Source organism: Tetrahymena thermophila, assembly GCF_000189635.1.
Source record: "Tetrahymena thermophila SB210 genomic scaffold scf_8254379, whole genome shotgun sequence".
NCBI lineage: Eukaryota > Ciliophora > Oligohymenophorea > Hymenostomatida > Tetrahymenidae > Tetrahymena > Tetrahymena thermophila.
The window spans coordinates 314,517-335,318 of record NW_002476163.1 but is presented as its reverse complement, the minus strand read 5'-3'; the positions used below and the strand labels follow the sequence as shown (position 1 = coordinate 335,318).

General features: G+C 22.5%; 4 protein-coding genes across 4 annotated transcripts; 1 reads left to right on the top strand and 3 right to left on the bottom strand. All coding sequences in view use genetic code 6, as the record gives it.

Annotated features, from left to right (window-relative positions):
- Nucleotides 1-980: 980 nt before the first annotated feature.
- TTHERM_00300030 (kinase domain protein) lies at nt 981-3,524 on the bottom strand (the record flags this gene model as incomplete). The annotated part of the gene is made up of 2 exons (XM_001024530.2): nt 981-1,158; nt 1,243-3,524. The coding sequence occupies 2 exons, from the start codon at nt 3,522-3,524 to the stop codon at nt 981-983; spliced, it is 2,460 nt and encodes an 819-aa protein (XP_001024530.2).
- Nucleotides 3,525-5,606: 2,082 nt separating this feature from the next.
- Nucleotides 5,607-5,918, bottom strand: TTHERM_000300029 (hypothetical protein; the record flags this gene model as incomplete). The annotated part of the gene is made up of 1 exon (XM_012800148.1): nt 5,607-5,918. One exon carries the CDS (start codon nt 5,916-5,918, stop codon nt 5,607-5,609), a length of 312 nt encoding a protein of 103 aa, XP_012655602.1.
- Nucleotides 5,919-8,441: 2,523 nt separating this feature from the next.
- TTHERM_00300010 (transmembrane protein, putative) lies at nt 8,442-18,013 on the top strand (the record flags this gene model as incomplete). Its single annotated transcript, XM_001024528.2, has 22 exons — nt 8,442-8,883; nt 8,944-9,472; nt 9,531-10,248; nt 10,310-10,715; nt 10,778-11,283; nt 11,348-11,654; nt 11,708-12,067; nt 12,262-12,388; nt 12,442-12,823; nt 12,884-13,461; nt 13,516-13,780; nt 13,830-13,924; nt 14,070-14,219; nt 14,275-14,327; nt 14,389-14,496; nt 14,552-14,825; nt 14,893-14,971; nt 15,080-15,299; nt 15,681-15,778; nt 16,039-16,598; nt 16,939-17,545; nt 17,663-18,013. 22 exons carry the CDS (start codon nt 8,442-8,444, stop codon nt 18,011-18,013), a joined length of 7,215 nt encoding a protein of 2,404 aa, XP_001024528.2.
- Nucleotides 18,014-19,405: 1,392 nt separating this feature from the next.
- TTHERM_00299980 (hypothetical protein) lies at nt 19,406-19,855 on the bottom strand (the record flags this gene model as incomplete). Its single annotated transcript, XM_001024525.3, has 1 exon — nt 19,406-19,855. The coding sequence occupies one exon, from the start codon at nt 19,853-19,855 to the stop codon at nt 19,406-19,408; it is 450 nt and encodes a 149-aa protein (XP_001024525.1).
- Between the last annotated feature and the right edge of the window lie 947 nt (nt 19,856-20,802).

The window sequence follows — 20,802 nt, the reverse complement described above, 5'->3', positions numbered from 1 at the left end:
ATTAAAGAAATAAAAATTTAAAGTAGAATTTTGAAATTCAAAGAAAAATTGTAATGTTAAAAGTAACTGAAGTAGATATACAATAAATAAATGAGTTAGTTAATATAAATATAATTTTAGAAATTTTAAATAGTAAATTAAATAATAAAGTTCACAAAAAATATAATTATATAAAAACAACATTAAAATATAAATAAAAAACAAATTTTGAATGCTTATTTATCTATCGATAGACTTTTTTTATCTATTTCCTATATTAAGTAGTCTATTTATTTATCTTTCATTGTTCAATTAGATAATCCGTAGTCTAATATTTGATTTTTTTATTAACAATTGAGAAATATAGATTTATAAATCTTGTAAACTATATATTTATTTATTTTGTTTCAGCTTTGATGCTAGCTTTAAGATTATTTTTACTAATGATTTTTTTATGTTTTAAAGATAATTTTATTTACATTAAATTAACAAATTATTTTGTATTTTATAAATTAAATTAATCTTATAAATAATATTTGAGACGTGTTAAGTTAGTTTTAATTAATATAAAGAATCGTTTTTATTTTGAGTTTGTTTATTCAGCTTAAATGTTTTTTCAAAGCTTCTTTTTGACAAGCGCTTTTTTTATAACAAGCAAAATTCAATTTAAAACCTAGTTTAAATTATCTAAAATTTTTTTTTTAAATAGTTTTTTTAGGGCTGAATAAAATTAGATGAACAAAGCTAAAATAACTTTTATATCCTTACTCCATTAAACAAAGGTATTTAATTATATTTGATTCATTTAACTTTAAGTTATTAGCTTATTTATTTTTTATAAAATTAAAATAATTTTTTATAAACATTTTTTGATTTTATGTTTTTTTTTTTGAAATCCAAATAATTTACTTTGATTTTTACAATATTTTTTGTTTCAATTTCTTAAAAAATGATGTATTTGCAATGCAAATTTCAATTTTATATTTTGTTTTTAAAAATTTTCAAATATGAAGTTCATCATCATCATAATCACTTTCATCTATTTCATCTTCAAAATAGTCATCGCTTTATTTGGAAATTTAATTTTTTTCTGTTATTTATGTCTTGTTATTTTTAACAAATTTTGCTTATTGGGCTTTAATTAGCTGTGTTTCTTTTTCCAATTCTTTAGAAAGCATTCTGATATTATAACATTTTTAATTATTCATAATTTAAGATAGATTCATAATATGTAAATTGTAAAATTAATTTTAGAAAAATTACATTTATTCATTTGAAAACGGACCTGAAGGCGAAAAGAAAAATTCTCTTTGCTTGTCACCTACACTACAACTTCTTTTTAAGGTAAATTCGCAATCTATTGAAACTTGACGAGACCTACTAATTATAGAATTAGCTTTTGTTTAAGGAGTCAGATAGTAAATCGGCTGTATGCAATTCGTCTGAATAGTCTAATACTCTTCTTAATCGTTAATCTTGTTGGCAGAGTATAAAGATTTATCCATTTAAACACTTGGATTAATTTTATTTTTTTGACTTGCTGGAGCTTTAGATGAATTATTAGTGTTTTAATGGTATTATCTAGCTGCTTAGTCATAGAGATCTTTTTCTGTCCTATAATGTCTTTGTTCTTCAAAAAAATCATGGTTCATTAATGAGGATGTGTCAATCCTATTACTTGGATTTTCTTCCAAAGTATCTTCTATGAACTTTTTGAAATTGTAGAGGTAGGAAAAGTTTGTGTTGTGTTCGATTGTTTAGCAAATACTTGAAATTTCTTTTTCTTGCCAAAATTAATCTCTATCTGCAGAAATGAGGAGAGAGTAAAGCTCGTCCTGATTGTTTTTTTCAAACTAATCTGCAAAGGGATAAAATCCAAACATAGTAGAAAAAAGAGTAACTCCAAATGAGAAAATATCGTTTTTCAATAAATCTAAGTGGAAGAGTTTTGTATTTATTTCATTTGTCCTTTTATATTCCTTATATATTTATACTATTTCAGGAGATTAGTAAACAAAGTCAGTACGTTTCAAATCAAAACTTTAGCTGTTACAACGCTCAAAGTCACATAATTTTGCGCTTGAGGAGCTTGAGAAAAACAGCATATTGTCTGGTTTAATATCATTGTGAGCTAATTTTGAAGAATGAATTACATCAAGGCCAGTTAAAATATCATAAAATATGCCAGGAAAGCAGTTATAAAAGGAATTTTTGACTTAAGTAGAAAAGTCGTTTGAGCATAAGATTGAGTATTGATGCTTATTTTGGAGAAACTTGTAATAATGGTGGGGATGAGTCTTGTAAACATCTTATGTAAAATAAGTAATTAAATCACATGTAGCTTATTCCATCACTAAACTGCAATTGTAAGGGTTATCTGAATATTAATTTTAATTTATCCTTTTTGCATTAACTTTAGGGAGATTTAAATCATGTTCTAATGAGTAAGCTTAAATAATGTAAGGATGACCACTAAACTTTTGAAGGATATAAAACTCCTTTCCAAGTTTATCGCACTCTTAATTGCATTGTTCAACATTATTTTAGTGAAAATAAGTCTTTAAAACAACATTTTTTATTTCAGGCTAAAACTCGCAGTGACTGTTTGAAGGTATATCAACTGCTAAAGAATAAATGTGGCTTTATGAACCCTTAGCTATTAATTTAGCATTGTGAGAATTTTATCTTATTTCATTTGTTAATGAATACATATATGAATTAATATCCTCAAAAGATTATTTTAAATCTTCATCTATATTACCTTCTTCTTGGTCACTCCCTCTTTGTTGTTTTTCTTAATTTTCATCAAATTCATTTTCAGAGTCCATATCATTGTCGTCATTATCTTCATCGTCATTATCTCTTTCTTCCTCCTGCTCTTCATCAAAGCTACTTTCTTTTGATGTGAAATCATGAATCATTTATTAGTCCTTTATATCTAATTAATTATCTGAATTATTTTCTACTTCATTGTTCGTATGAACTTCGTCAATGTCTTCATCTTATTCTTCATACAAAATTTTTGGTTTCATCATAAGTTATTTTTACTTTCTTTGGGTACTTGATGAAGAAGAAGGTGCAGGTGGCCTTGAGAAGTAAATACTCTCAAAGATATTTTAATTAGAGGAGCAGCTAACTGAAGAAGTGTTGAGAGAAGATTGTGAGGAGTTGTGATGAGTTGTGTTCTCTTCAAAGCACTCAGTGTTTGGTAAACACTATCTTAATTTGGAGTTATTGGTGTGGCGGCAGCAGGACAAAAGAGGGAGCTGGTTATGATGCTACTTGACAATTTTGTTTGTCATATGAAAGGAAGAAGAAGAAGAGATAATTTTGTTTGCAGAGATTGGCCACTCGCCAAAAGGCTATGAAATACATCTATCTTAATTTTAGTTAATTATTATTTCATACTAATTGTTAATATTTTCTACTGAATTAATCTCTTAACTTAAATTGAAGTTTGACTTTTATTAAGTATAAATTTCATTAGTTTATCCTGATTTCCTTTCACTCTATTTGCTCTGCTGCTGCTGAAACACCTGCTCCATACTCACTACTTAATTATTCCCTTTATAATTGATTTCCTGAAACAAAACTTTATGATTTAGTTTTGGCAGATTTTTTTATGAGTATAAAAGTTTGGGTGTTTGAGTTTGAAAATTTAACTATGTCTTCAGAAAATGTGATTTGTTTTTTATATTCTGTTTTGTTTTAAAATGCTTTCGCTCTACCCTTAAATAATTCTATTATTATAATTGTTCGTGCTATATTTTTTTTTTCTTCTTAGATTTTAAGAATACTTACTTTATGTTTATCTATAATTAATTGCCTTTATGACAAAAAAATTAATGACGAGGCAAATCAAATTACTTGTATTTTTTATTTAATTGTTATTTATATCTCTCACTATTATCGATTGTTTTGTTAAAATTCACATCCTATTTGATTTTTTTTCTTTAAATCTCCTTAAATCACTCTAATTATTTTCTTTTCTATTTTGAGATCTATAATAAATATTCTTCTCTTGTATTATCTTTAGTTTAATCGGTATCAAAAGTAATAATTTGATTGAAAATCAAATTTTAGTAATATTTTTTTTAGATTAACTCCATTATCGCTGAACTTTAATCTTAGTCTATTTATTGCTAATGGAACAGTAAAAAGTATAAATTAATTATTTATTAATCAATTAAACAATATTATATCATTATAACAAATAAATTATTTAAACCAACTTAAAAGCCATCTATCTAAAAGGTAGATATGCTTATAAATTTGGTATTCTATATTTTTTAGTTGTTATATAGAATAAATTTATCTAACTTTCTAATTAAACAAATAAATTATAATTAAAATACAGATGCTTATGGGATTAAAGTGAATCTTTAAATTAATTATTGAGTTTAAAAACTAAAAATAGATTATTAATTAATTTTTGACAAAAAAACAAAAACAAAAATAAAATCTTTCTCATCAGAAATTTTCAAAAAAAGTAAATCTTTTGAAGCATAATTAAATACTTTAAGGCTTCTATGAATATGGTGCTTTACAATGATCATTTTTTTTACTTGAGTATTAAAAATTAATCATTCAAAATTTTGTTTTATAATAAGATTAATTATTTAGAGTTATTTTAGAAAAAATTTTCAATATAAATAAGATTCAGTTAACCATTATAGCTGGAGGTAGAAAGCTATTGAAATGAATCTACTAGAAATTTTTTTATTTTATTTGAATATTTCATAATAAATAATCTGTATATGATCATATTACAAATTGTGAATTTTTATTTTTTTAATTAAGATATTAAAGGTAGATAATAAAGAATATTTTAAAATATTAATAAATATCAGGGTAGTTGTATTCTTATAAAGTAAAGCTTAAGTCTGAGGTACCTTAATCTCCAATTTTACAGTTATATAGTTCAAGAGCTAAATTTTAGATCCCAGTGAATTTTTATAATATAGAACATAAAGCCAAGAACCATAAATTCTTATTTAGTTTTCACCAAAGTAAAGCTATAATGTTTTAAGTTAATTACACTAATCTTATGCAGAGAATAACTCTAATTATCTTTTTACACTTATTTCATAACTATTTTATTATAAATCTACTTGAAGTTAATTATACATAAATAAGATAAAAGAAGCCCATAAAAATTTTTCTTCTTTATTTTTCCATATAAAAAATTTTTATTGAAATGATGAATTAAATTTAAATAATAAGTATATGTTAAATAAAAAATATGAATAAATATTTATCATAGATCCTTTTTATTTGTGTTAATCAATTTGTACCCAAAGTTTATGCGCATTTTATTAATTTATAATAAGAATTTGAATTTAAAATACAATTCATAAGTACTAAAATGAATATTTACAATACATTTAATTTAATTGATATAAAGTTAATAGTAATTTGTTTATTTGAAAGTAAAAAGTAAAATTTTAATTTAATAAATATTTTTTTGTTAATTATTTTAATTAAAAAGAAATGCTTTTGAAATCATTATTGATTCTGTTGAATTTGGCTTAGATTTGTTTCTGTTTTTACTTTGATATTATCTTTATACACGCACTTAACTTCTAAGTATTATAGAGAGGCATACTTCATAGATCCTTGTCCATGTTTCATATCATCTTTCCACATTCCTGAATAAATATCACCATTTTTGTAGTAGTATTATCCATAACCCCACTTCTTATCATTCTTAAATTATCCAATGTATCTCTCACTATTTGAATAAAACATAATGCCATTTCCATTTATTTGATTATTGTAGAAGTCTCCTTCATAGTAATCACCATTACTAAAAATATATCTACCAACTCCTGTACGTTTGTTATTTTAGTAGTAACCTACAAAGCTATCTCCATTACAAAAGAATTCATAGGCGCGGCCATGCTTTATTTCCTAATTAATTTAGTGAAGATATATTCCATTTGTTTTACAAGTAACTCTAAATTCAGGATTTTGCAAGTTTTCAAATTCAAAATTAGATAATTAGAACTGCTTCAAATTTTTAAGATTATTTGGTCTACTTGAAAATCCTCTTTCTATGACGACTTTGTGTTTTTCAATTTCAGATTAAATTTATTAATCATAAATTTTCTTTTAGGCTCTTTTCTTTATTTGTTCTTAATCCCTTAAAGTTGATTTATTAGATTAGTGAGTGGAAGTATAATTATATACAGATTGTTAATTTTAAGAAATGTGGATATTCTAAGGGCTTGAGTGTCTAGAAGAGTCAGTAGAAATGGTTATTGATCTTTTTAGTTTATTGACGAAAGTTTTCACAGGTTATTTTTGACTTATTTCTTAAAATTGTTATTAAATTAATAATTTTTTTCTAAAGGAGCTAATACGGGTTTAAGGAGTAAATTATCTCAAAGGTGTTTTAGAATCGCGTTAGCTGATTTATGAGTTGTTATTTTCTTATATAACAATAGATTTAGAGGGTTTAGATCTACGTATTATGAAATTCTGATTCTGTTATTATTTTTGTTCTATTGACATTTTTAAGTTTTTTGTTAAAGTTTATTGGTAATTATTTTTTAATGAGGAAATTTATTTATTTCTAGCAAACTTTTTATTAATTTTCCTATTTATTTTTTAGTATTGTATAAAAATTAATTATCAGGTCTTTGAAAATTGGAATTTCTTTTCAAGGTTAGTAAAAAATTTATTTAATTATTTAATTATTTGGTCTCACAAATAATAGTAGATTCTTTATTTTTATAATACAAATATATATATGATCTAAAATAATTATCAAGATGATAGAAATTGATGGTTGCTGATTTAAATTATATTTTTAGTGGTTACAGACATAACCAACTCTATGCCAACACATATAAGAGTGTAAAAATAAAAAATTTGCTTTCATCTGTCTTCGTTTGCTATATTTACTTTATGGCATAGACAAATAAATTTGTACCAATAAAGAGAGGCAAATTATAGTAAGAATTTATCAAAACTAATTTCGAAGAATAAGTCCTAAATAGACAATTTATTTAAATAAATCATTATTAATATAAGGAGAACAAATAACAATTTTTAAATAAAAAGTGGTTAAATAATTTGCATATTCTTAATGGGTTTGCTAAAAGCGAAAAAGAGAGAGATATATTAATATGTAAATATAAAATAAATTTATTATAATTATTTAATCAGCTTTTGTTATAAAACAAAAAATATTAATCAAAAAGGGTAAAGAAAATACTTTTTTAACTTAAAAAAATTTACAAATTTCGATAATTCGAAATCTAAATAAGAAAAGAAATAATTGCTTATTTTTCTTTAATGTATTTTTACAATTAATATAGACAAAAGTTTAATTAAACATTAATAAGCGTAGGTCATTTATAAGTTTTCATCACATAAGGGATTCATAATATTGTAAGCTTAATCAATCATTCTGGAAAATTCAATTATTAATTTTAGATTACTTCATTTATTTAATATATTAATTACTACTTGTAAAATATTTATTCAATCAACTATATATTTCAATGTAAATAGCTAATTTTATATCTTTCTTATGTTTATATTTATCAAATTCTAAAATATGCAAAAATAATTATTATTTATCTACTTTTGATTTCAAGCTACATAATTATGATAGTAAAATGTAATAAACTAATCAATGATTTTTTAATATAAATTGTAAATCTATTGTTTATTTAAATATAACTAAATTTATTTTGCGTGCAAAAAGTAATAACAATTTTTTTATCTATCTCTCTATCTAGAATTTATTTAAGAGAAATAAAATATTATTAACTAAACGAGAAGTATGTTATAATTTAGATAACAGATGAAACAGACTGTAGTATTTATTAAAAATAAAAATTTCAATTTAAAAAAGTATGATTAAAAAAAGATTTTAATCACATTATAGATAATTAGTAGAATTCAATATTAGATTTTTTATTTATTATATAATTTAATTGAATTATAATTAATCTTATGAATATGATAAAAATAAAATGTGAAATACCGTAAAAGTTCTTATTTTATCATATAATTAGTAAAAAAAAATAATTTTCACTAATCCTTTTAGGAGAATTATAAGGAGAAAAAAAATTATTTTATCTTTCTCCTTGAATGAGAATGTTTAAGGTATTAAAATTAATAAATAGATATTAAATGTTTTGTTATTTGTATTATTTTTGCTTAACATTATAAATTAAATACAACTTTAAAAGAATATAATATCAGAAATGGTTATGTAGGGAAAACTACCATTTATATGGAAATCTTTAGCTTTTATAATCCTATTTTTTATTCAATTTATATTTTGTGAACAGGAAGTTAGTGTGGAAACTTTAGAATAGTTAGCAGGATTAAAAAATCCTTCTAAACTTCCTTATTTAGAATGTCATCTATTAGAAAAGTCCTAATTATAATCTTACGAATATAAACAGAGAAGTCAGATAATTATTGATGTATAAAATTAAATAATAATGTATCTTAAGAGATATTCAATTCAAACCATTAGCTTTTAGCATTAACTATAAATATACGATTATTTTAATGGGAACCTTTTAGTTTAAAGCGATTTAAATTTTGGAAAAACTTTCAATATTCTATATTATGATCCAGATGCTCATGTCTTAGCACTCTATGAATCAGATAAAAAAATGTCTGAAAATAATCAATTTTCATTAGTTTTCATTTATAATTATTTTGAATTTAAGCTCATTCCACCTAAAGGCTAAAGTAAAAATAATAAAGCAGATACTATATTAGAAGACATAGACAATATGCATCATTTTACTATCTTCAATCAACCTTTAATATGCAGGATTGATTTCATTAACAGCTTTTTTATTTGCGATGAATATTACAAAGTAAACTTGTCTAAATAAATAATAACTCTTGACTATCCTCTCACAAGTGAAATAAGTAAATATAAAAAAATTTATAAAATTATTTCAATCTTTAAATAATCTATTTTTATTGAAGATTAGTATTAAGATTAGGTACTCAATATTTTTTAGAAAGCAACAAATTAAACATAAAAATCTTCTGAGGAATTCTTTGTATCATCAAAAGATTTTTTATTATTACACAATGGTATAAAAGGAAGGAAATTTTATATGGAAATTGATTGCATGATTAGAGAAAGCAATAATTTTATAATAAATAGGATTGAATCTTTCTTTATTTGTATTAGCATTGATAATTAAATAATAAATATCTATTCTTTTCTACCTAAGCCAAAACTAAATTAGGATAATCAACTTCTATCTTACAAGCTTTTGAGATCCTTTTAAGTATAAGAGTACATCTAGGACTACAAATTTTTCTTCTTTAAAAACAGTGTACTTGTGTCAATTAATCATACTATCAATGTTTATAACACAGATGCAATTGTTTCAAGCAAATAAGATACAAAAATAAAACCTATAATTCAATAAGTAGATGGAGAGATTATATTTATAGACTCAGACCAATAAACTATTCTTACATATAACAAAAATATTTATCAAAGGTTTTGTTATTTTTAATTATTTTTTTTTAGGTTTTTTTATTTAAATTTTATAATAAAGGATATGGCTTAATGGATATATTGAGGTGTGGAATTTAGATAAATTTGATGATATGGAAATTGTTGAATATGTCAGTTCATTTAAAGACGAATTAGATAATTCTATTATTTTTGTAGGGAAGATATAAATAAATATTGACAATTATTTTAAATAACTTAAATAACGCTATCATAAAGAAGAGAATAAGAAATAATATTAAGATTAAGATTCAATCAGCTAAGATAGTAAAATAGTTGATGATGAAATAGAGGAAGATATTTAATAATTAAAGCAAAAGATAAAGATTTAATAAGAACGAGGATACTAATTGTTTTAAACTTTCACTATAGGTATTGACAGAAATACTCTAGAAAAAAAATTTTATTTAAGAAGCGACTATAGATGTTTTGATGCATAAAATTTGATAGAAGTTTAGCATTTTGATGCTGCTAATCAATAATATTTCCTTATAACTTCTTGTTCACATTTAATTGTTTAATACAAAAAATAAATAAGCGAAGAAGTATATCATAACTTTTAAGATCATTAAAAACTAATAGTTAAAACTATTTCTTAAAAAAACCTAATTTTATTTTACTATACCTAAGGAAAAGGAGATATATTTACTCATAGTCATTCTTCAATAAAATTAGTTATAAATAACTAAGTTCTAACAAATTAAATATCTCCTCCACATAGCAACTTTTTAAACAATTAATTGATAAATTAATTGATCGAAGTAAATTTATTTAATTCAAATATAAATTAGATGATGAATAACTTATCTTAAATATATGTAGATATGTACTCAAATAGAAGACTTCATTATTCTATTCTATTAGCAGGATATTTTAGTTTATAGTTATAGATAGGATAATGATAACATATAATAATAGTAAACTTTGAGTTTGAAATCCTCGCATAAGATCCCTTACAACTTATGTAAATCAAAAAAAATTGACTTTAAAAACGATAAATATGGAAATTTTTGGGCAATAGCTTTGACTTTTTCCAAAAATGAAAATATTTTAAGTGTGATTGATTTATCAGATATTTAACAAGGTATTATAGACTTTCCTTTAGAAATATAAATAAAAAAAAGCATGGGCTGCATATCTGACTAAAATGATGAGTAAAATTATTTTATAGATTTCTATACTAGATATATAATTGCCTATGGAAGATACAAACTATGCATTTTTAACAGTAAATAAAATATCTTAAATTAAATTAATTAAAAATTTTTCAACTTTTCTTAACAAAAATAGATTTGGGAAACATAAAAAAAGAAATTGCTATCAATTAGAAAATTAGCATTGAATTTAATTATTAATAGCATGTGCTTCTTTTTATAGTTTAAAAAGGAGAAATAAATGATTTAAAAAATTTTGGAATAATTTATGATTACGTGCATGAGAAATCTACTGAAATGAAGATTGAAAAACTAAATCCAGGAATTATAAGATCTGTACGAATGATAATTATTGGATACACAATGAGTGATAATCTTATTAGCTTCATTTGCACGGATTTAGAAAACTAGTATGTCTATAGCTATACCCATATACTTAACAAACAGTACCTACCTAAATACAATTAAGCAAGTTTCTTAGAACGAATTAAATACACAAACGAGTGCTCACAAAAAACCTAATCTTATGAAAGATATTTTATAAAGAGTTTTATATTTGAAGAAAAAAACTATATTGTAAATATCTATTATGATTCAATTCAAATTTATTAAATATCTAAGTATCTTAAAATCGTTCTTAGGGTAATATTCCATAACAATTGAACACAAAAAATTAAAATTTTCATAATTTTTAAAATAAAAATAGCTTTTATATTGTATCCTACCTGAAAACCAAGAAGAGAGCACTGTTAAACCTTATAGAAATTTTTTAGATTTAAAAATATTTGAAACGTCCATTGAGAGTTACTATTGGTCTGATATATAAGACAATAAAGACCTTCAAGAAGATGATACTCTTTTAGTAATGGCAATAGTTTTTACAAATCGAATTACTTTATACTAGTTGGATCAAGATAATCACCCAGAATTAATTGCCTATGCAACCTTTGACTAGCATATAAATGAAATTATTGAATTATCAGAAATTGGAAAACAGATAATTGTTTTAGTTGGTAATTAATTTTAAATTAATTTTTAAAACTTATTTTTAAATATTTTTCTTTAGCTCGCAGTTAAAATAATCTATACACGTATAAGTTTCATGTTAGAAAAAGACAGTAAATTTGTTCTGTTGATTGGTCAAGCTCTAAACAAGGATAGTATTTAAAAAATAAAAATGATATTGTAGAAAGATCAAGAATTAATTACTTGTTCAACCATTTAAAATTTCCATAATATTTCTATCTAAATCATGGCTTACAAAATACTAACTAAATTTTAGATTTATCTTATATTAGCACTTTAAAAAATATATATCTCTACTATCAATCACTTTAAAAATATTAAATGACTTATATAGACTTTGAAAAAATAAACAACTAAGAGATATTTGCAATCCATTTTGAATCTTTTGAGCTTAGTATAAGTAATTATATATTTTTAATACTGCCAAATCTCATTCATTATTTTAGTCTAAAATATAAAATTAAAGGGATCATTAATAACTTTTTTAAAATTATTTCACCTTTTTAAATGTTTAAATTAGTCTAATTAATGAGAAACTGCATTATTTTAAAAAGAAAAATTTTTAATTATTTTTTTATTATATAACAAATGAAGATCAATATTAAATACAGTTTAATGATTATAAATCTGTAGTACTAGATAATTTTGAAATAAAATTAGATAATAATATGGTTTATTATGGTTTTATTACAATTAAAAATGTTAACTATGTTTAAATATCGTAAATTCTTTTTCTGCTAAATTTAAAACTCATATTTTATTTAATTTTGATAGGAATTTCCGTCTAAAAGGAACAACAGATTAAAGCAATTAAAATTAAGAATAATACAACCAAGGTATAGGCTATATTTTTAAGTTCATTAATTGCAAGAAAGTTAAGATATTTAATTTTTAGATGAAAAATTTTAAATGGAGTTCAATTAGCAGCTTTTTTATTCTAGAAAGTATAAGGGATGTTTAAATAGAGAAATTTGATGTAGAAAATAATAAGTTTAGAGGTTATTTAATAAGATTGAATTTTATCATATCAGCTTAAATAAATCACTTAATTTTCAAATAAAATAAATAAATTTCCATTCTAGATGTAGATAATGCTGAAGAACAAAGTACTGAAACAACTTATGTCTACTTATATAATTTTTTTTTTTCTAATTCAGTAAATTTTATTTTTTATTTATTTGCTAATTTTTTAATTTAAATAATTTATCAATTAAAGTTTATAGAGAGCAACGAGTTTAGCCTTACAAATGTAAACTTTAAATATGGAGGAAACATTATCCATAAGAATATTTAAATAAACAACAACACCTTTTAAAATCCATATTTGTTTTCTTTTAACCCAGATAAAATAAAAATAATAGATACTATTTTTGATGGAAATGTGCTTATTTAAACTAATTTAATTGATATTTAAAATGGTAAAATTCTTTTAGAGAAGCTGAAGTTGTTTAAAAATTTATAAAATGCTGTTTAGAACCATCATTACACTCTTCAATATGAGCAAAATGCTCCTCAGTTCCCTATTATATTATTTAAATCATCTGCAATCACGATCTATTAATCATAATTCTAAGATAATGTTATATTTTTTATGTTAATTCTTGCTGAAAATTCATAAATTTAAGTAGATTAATGTAAATTTGTAAGTAATTTTTGCAGAAATTCAAATATGGGTTGTTGCTTAAGCACTTAAGAGTCTTCACTAAATTTGATTCATTCTATTTTTATAGAGAATTTATCAGTAAGTGGGTCCGCTGGAAAGTTTTATAAGTGTATTGGAGATATTAAAATTAAGTAAAAGCATTTTTTTTTTAATTTAATTTGAATTTATTAATTATTAAAAATCAGTGGCTGTTTGTTTCAGATGAATAAGGCTCAATTTTATGGAGGAGCGCTTTTATTAGAGTAGTGTTCTTAAATACAGATTAAAAAAAGCACATTTATATAAAACGAGGCAATGATAGGTGGAGCTATTCGATATTTATAGACCTACCCTTATAATTTTTTAAATAACTATGATATTTATGATAATAAGATATATAACAACGAAGCTTATTTTTATGGATAAAATATTGGATCATATATAAGGTTAATTTAAGTGAAAGAAGTTTTTGTAAAATAAATTAACTATTAAATTTATTAATAAAAATTTATTTTATTAGGAATAATATGTTGATTTTGATGATCAAATGAGCATAATTAAAAAAGATTTTTTAGTTCAAGATTAAAATATCATCAAAATATTTAATTTTACAAGGTAAATTTTATCTAAGATTACTAAATTATTAATTGCATTCAATAGAATTTTTAATTATTAATAAGAAAACAGATTCTAAATTTTATTAATTATGATAAAATTATATTAATGATTTTATTTACAACATTTAAATTAAAAATATTAGTGGAAGACACTTGTAGATTAATTGGGACATGGCTGATGAGGAAAGAAGACGTCTTATATAATCAGAAATAATCGATTTAAATTTAAAAATTATTGAAGAATAAGACATTAACGAAAAGGAATATGAAATTATAAAAAAATATGATTTAAAGTAAAATTTGATTGATAAATGTTAAACATTTTAATTATTTTGAATAAATATTTAGAATCAGCAATAAAGCTGCTAAGATATTGAGTTATTAAAAAGCCATCGAAGATAGTAACCAATTAAAAACTATAATTATTAATTTAATCTATTATTGATTAAAAAAAACTAATAGATATACTCCAGATAGATATTAACTTAGTTGGGGAAGAGTAAGGCTAAATATTAGTTAAAATAAAATTTCCTGATGTCCTTATTCCTAAAAATGAAGTTAAAAGATCAAGTTAGAAAATTTAATAAAATATACCCTAAATTAACTCAATCTTATATTTAAAAAGAGATAATTAGCTAAGAAGAAATAACCTCTAATTAAGGAGGAGAGAATATTTTTATGTTTCCTCTTGAAGTTTATTTAATTTTAGAAATTCGTCCCTGTTAGCAAGGAGAAACACAAATTATCTTGCAATCGAGAGAAACTAAATATTTTATTTGCTAGGAGTGCTTGAGAGGAACTTTTTCAAAAACTGTAAATCCAAATTAAGATACAGTTTGTAAGAAATGTGATCCCTAAAATTCAGAATGCTTCAAAAACTACTTATTTACTAAAAAGGGGTAATTAATTCTTATTGAATAAATTAATTTTACTCATAAAATATTTAAATTAAATGTTTATCTCAAGGTATTGGAGATATAAGGAGTCCATTTTTACTTGCCCATATTCAGAAAGTTGTATTGGTGGAAATGGTTAAGGAGATGACGTAATTATTTTTATTTTATAATTAAATAAATAAATGATGCAATTATTATTTTTTCCATTAAAACTTAAAAAATATTTAAATAAATTTTGAATTTTATGTAATGAAAAGCTTTGCTAAGAAGGCTACAAAGGAGCTTTATGCTAGTCTTGTGATTCTAATTTCACAAGATCCTCTAAACAATTTGTTAGATACGGGTTTGATAGATGCATAGAATGTGACTCTGTTGTTGATAAAATATTAAATCTTTCCCTTTTGTCAATTCTATTTTTACTTTTATTAATTGGTATTGCTTATTCCAGCTATCAAAAAGGGATTAAGAAAATTCAGAGTAAAAATTTTATTTTTTATTATTTTTTCATTTGATTACGCATCAAATAACTAATCAATTATTCGATCAACGAATTAATCAATCAATCAAAGATTTCTTATTTTAGAGTAAACCTTGAATAATAAAAAAATTTTACAATTAAGTCTGATCATTACTATTATCTCATATCTCTTTAATTTATCTAAAAGCACAATATCATGATTTTTTAAATTACAACCAATTTCTTGAAATTTGAAAATATGGATTTTTTTTAACTGAGTTTTATATTGGTTGATTAAATTATAGTAAATAATTCATTTAGATTTTCTTATTTTGATAATTTAAGTTATTTTACAATCAACTATAAAAATATTTTTTAAAATATTAATTTTTAAAAATTAGTTTAATATTTGATTAAAATGGGCTTGCTCTCAGCAGGAAACTCAGCTAATTTTTTTTAATCTGTGTACTTTGCCAAACTTCTATTGGGATATTTACCTGTAAATTTTTTTATGTTTTAAAACAAATTAATTAGTTTACACTTCTAAAAAGCAAAAACCATTACAAAAAAGTATTTTTTGGCAAAACTTACTTAAGATTGATATTAATTGGATTAAGTAACAAAATAAAGAATCAAAATGTTGGTTCAAAATATTTCCGATAAATTATTAACTATGTTTACTTTTATTTTATTTTATCAATTCGAAATGATGCAATTTCTCTGTTTTTTAATGTAAATTAAATAATAAAAATCTAATAGATGATTTAGTTATACCGCAAATACGGCTCTTATTTAGACACTCATGTATTTAATGTCTGGAACAAGATATCTATGATATTCTCATAGCTTTCATATTCTCTTGAATGTATCATAGCAAAAGTATTTTTTAAAATAGGTGCCTTCTACCCCTCTAGGATAGTAGTAACTTCAGTAGGGCCTATGATTGTTTTGCTAACTGTTATTTTAATCACTTGCATTTTACATAAAAAAAAATTGATTAAAGATCAATTAAAAGACTCTATCAATACGCAATTGATTCTTATAATAGGACTTTTCTATTCTTGCATAGCAATAAATAATTTACTTGAATGCCTTCACTATATATAGATTGAAGATAAGAACTTTTCACTAGCCGATACTTCTATAGATGCAAATAACGAAAGTTATTAAATGTTTCTTTCATACTACATCTCAATATTCATAATTTTCTGGACACTGCTTGTACCTAGTTTATTGGCGTTAAAGCTTTTCAGTATGAGAAATTCTCTAGATATGATAAAAATGAACTGGTAGTATGGGTTTCTCTTTTAAGAATATAAGTAAATTTTTTAATTTACGGTACTCTTTTACTTGAAAAAATCAAGATATTTTAAAAAAAGCTGACTAGCTTATTACTTTAATTAGCATTATTAATATTCATTAATTTTACTAAAAATTATGAAATTCAATTTTTTAGTAGCCACTAGTTTGTTTCTTTACATCAAATCAAAAAATATTTGTCTATAATTTTTGATATGCAAAGTAAAGTAAATACAAATGATCATAAATAGAAAATATCTATGTATGATTGGATCAAACCAATCATTAGTTTTAAATATACAAAGCCAAATTTGTCTTCTAAATTTTATATATTCTTTATTTAAAACTAAAATTATGTAGGATTAAATATTATTTCTGGGATTTTGTAAAGCTTTTGGTAAGAAATTTCATCTTCTTTTTTGTCAACCTGAGTGGATAAGAATAGCTTACAGAAGATGGAATTCTAATCATAGTAACGCTTATTCTATATATTTGGAGTCTGATTGCATTCATGCCTTACAAGAAGAGAAGCCATAATTCAATCGATATAGCCCTTTCATGCTCATCCATAGTTACTGCATTCTTGACTACTTTTGGATATGACATAGAAGAAAAAGAAAAAAGTCTTTTCAAAATCTGCGAAATATTAACAGACTTACTAAATATAGTCCTAATCATATTTATTGTTCAAAGCATGGAAATAATGAATATAAAAAGGATGAGGCAAAAATTTCATAATAATTTGTCATGGAAAACACTAAAATTATGGAATGAATTACGAAAAAAAGTACTTCGATATAAATCTTAGTAAAAATAAATGAAAAGCGCTTCATTTGACTACCTTCCAATATTTGATAATTTAGGTAAATTAAATAAAATTTATGGCAACTTTCAAATTAAATTTATTTCGAAAAAGATGAGTTAGACAATGTACCATGTGCTTAACCTATAAGTTTAAACATAAATGGTAATATATTTTTATTTGAACTTTGTTTATTGACTTTATATTGATTCTTAATGCACAATGATTCTTACTATTCAAAGCTTAATTTTTAGTTATTTATGATTTTTTTATACCTTACAGCAATTTAAGAAAATGAATAACCTCTTCAAAATGATTCCTTAAATTAGCCATTCTTGTGTAGTTTTGATGGCTAGCTATGATTTTATCATCCCTTGGTTCTATCAAAAATCTCTTTAAAAAGTAAAAGCAAAGCTAGCAATGTAAATTAAAAAGAGACCAGCGTAATAAATAAAGAGGTTTATTATAGGATGTCTTTTAGATAGAGATATAAATAAAAATAGAGCTAGCTAGCTTTCAAGCTACCTTAATTTGTAAAAAATTATAATTGAGATTACTTTTACATAAAAATAAAATGAAATGCTTAAGAAAAATATATCTATTTAAAATTTATTTTAGACAAATTATTTATGAAATAAGATAGAGTCATACTTTTTCTTTCTTAAAATTATAAAAATCTCTTTAAGTACTGGACATAATTAATTTAATTATTCGAATAATATGATATGATTTATGCACGTATATATGTATGTATGTATGTTTATAAATCAAAATAATATTTATGAATGTTTCTATCTATATATATATGTAAGAATGTATCTTATGGCATATACTTAATTAAAATTTTTTTAATAAAGGATACATTAGCTTCATAAGAATTGCTTTTATTTTTTAGCGCTATTTAAACGTAACTATCTATCTATAGATCTAATTATCTATCATTCGCTCCTTATTAGTTTACTACTGGATAACCATTCAAAAATTTTATATTAAAAAAATAGCTTACAAAATATGAATAACATTTGTATTTAAAAACTTCATGAATTAAAAACGCAGGGCAATTAAATAAATATAAGTAATCTTAATTAATCGTGAATATTAAAAAAACAGATATCTGCTTACACATAAAACAATCTGACTAATAAAAAAGCTATTTTTGCTCAAAGTAGCTAAAAATTTAAGTAATACAGTTGCTAAATTAATTATCACTAATAATAAGTTTCCTAATTAAAGAGTATTACTTTTTATATTAGAATATACACAAGTATGTTTCGACTGTTCAAGAAGGGAACTTCTCAGCCATGATTTTTAAGAATTAAATTAACTTCTTTTATTTCATACATATTCAGAGTATTTTTTATATCTCATTTTAATTACTTCAAAAAGCATATGCAAAATAAATAAATACATATAAATGAATGAATGAATTAATTAATTTGTTAAATAATGATTGATTGATTCATTGAATAAGTGAGTGAATTCGAGAAAAGGAGGTTAGCGTGATATTTATATGAATAATCTATGCATTTTTGAAATGAAAAATATATAAAATTAATAATAATAATTATCATTTTATATAATTAATTAATAATAGTTAAGACATAATTAAATTTAGGAGTATAAACAATATTTACAAAGTAATGAAAGTGATTAATTCTAGTTTATTTAATTAATATTGAATTTATTATATGCTAATATAGGAAGGAAGTTTAAGTGGATTTGTTTTTTTTATTTTATAAAAGTTTTTATAAGTTTGTTTACTTGTCTGTTTGAAAAAGATCCAAAGCTAGTATAGTTTTAATTCGAATTTATTTTGTTAGAAAAGCTTATCTATAAATGACACTAGTACCAAGATATTTTTTAATCTAATATATATATATCCAGTAGTTTTATACAAAAGAGGTAGCTATGAAATTTTAGATTTGACTTTAATTTAAAATGAGAGAAAAATTATCATTTATTTACACTATGGGAAGTAATTGTGATGTATTTTATTATTCTAATGTGTAAAGCTCTAAATATCAATCAAATCAGCTCATTGGGAACATCAGTTACTTCTAAATCTGAATAGAAATAGTCATAAATAATTACTCTTAATTTAGAAGCATCATTTAATATCTTTTTAGTCTTTTAGTTAATGTCAATGCCTTTAGCGACCCTTCTCTCTAATTCATTTTTTTAAATGTTTTCTAAAAGCTAAAATTTCGATTCGATTTCTTATAATTAATGTATAACAGTGCTGAATTAATATTTTAATTCAATGCCTCTGCAATTTTCCTTAACTAGCTTTAGATCTTGCATGAAAGAAAAGTCTTCTTCTCTCTCCTTTTGGTCTTCTAAGTCTTTCACAAATTATTTAATCAAAATATTTCTAGAAGCTTTTATTTAGTTAATCATCTACTCGTATTATGATTTTAAAAGCTGAGCTGCTGAGCATAAATTAGTAGTTTATTTCATAGTAGCGCAGTTTCCCATTTTTTTTTTTTTAGAATAAATAAATGTATATCTTGTTTTAAGTTTATATTTATTGTTTATTTTTTATAATAATTAGCAAGTTTATTTTTGAATATTATTTCAATCCAAATTTTACTAATTTAAAGATTCTTTTTTCGGTATTTCTTTTCTTTTTTTTTTCAGATTAATTTATGTTTATTTTATTATAATTTTTCTTTTTGCTTTTTAATTAATTTAATTCTTTCTTTCTTTTGGGGATTCATAAATTTACAGACAAGACAGACTAGTTTTTGACAATCAATAATTTTTCTTTTTAAATAGCAAGCAATTTAAATATATATATTTAAATACATGCATCCTTTATTTTTCTATTTGATTGAAGAAGAAAGATCTTATCCTTTTTTTAGATCATTTTAACCTGACAAACAAACAAAGTAATAAACACATTATATATATATAATTAAATTCGATTGATACTCTCAAATATATAATTTTTTAAGGTTTCATGATTACATCAGAAAAAATCAAACTGAGAGTAATTTTTAAGACTGTATCTTAAAAACATTAATATTAAAATAGGATCTTCCATCAGTTCTTAAATTAGTTCAGTTTGCTAAATTTTCAAAAATATTTCAAAACTGTAAAAAATAAATAGATTAGCTTAAGCAAATGCTAAAAATTCATTTATAAAAGCTATTGTACTACTCATAAAATACAATTTAAATTATGTAATATTAATAAGAATAGTTTTTCAGAAATATTTATACACTACTAATTATCGATTGTCTTTTGTTATATAAATATAATACATGTATATTATTCACTGATTTTAATACTGAAGGAAAATTTTGGTAAAAATAAATAAATAAATTATGAAATATTAATTTGAGTTCAAATTTAGATTTATTCTTACTTATTAATTTTAAGACTGATTCCTCTAGTTTTACTATTCTTTGAAATTTACAATT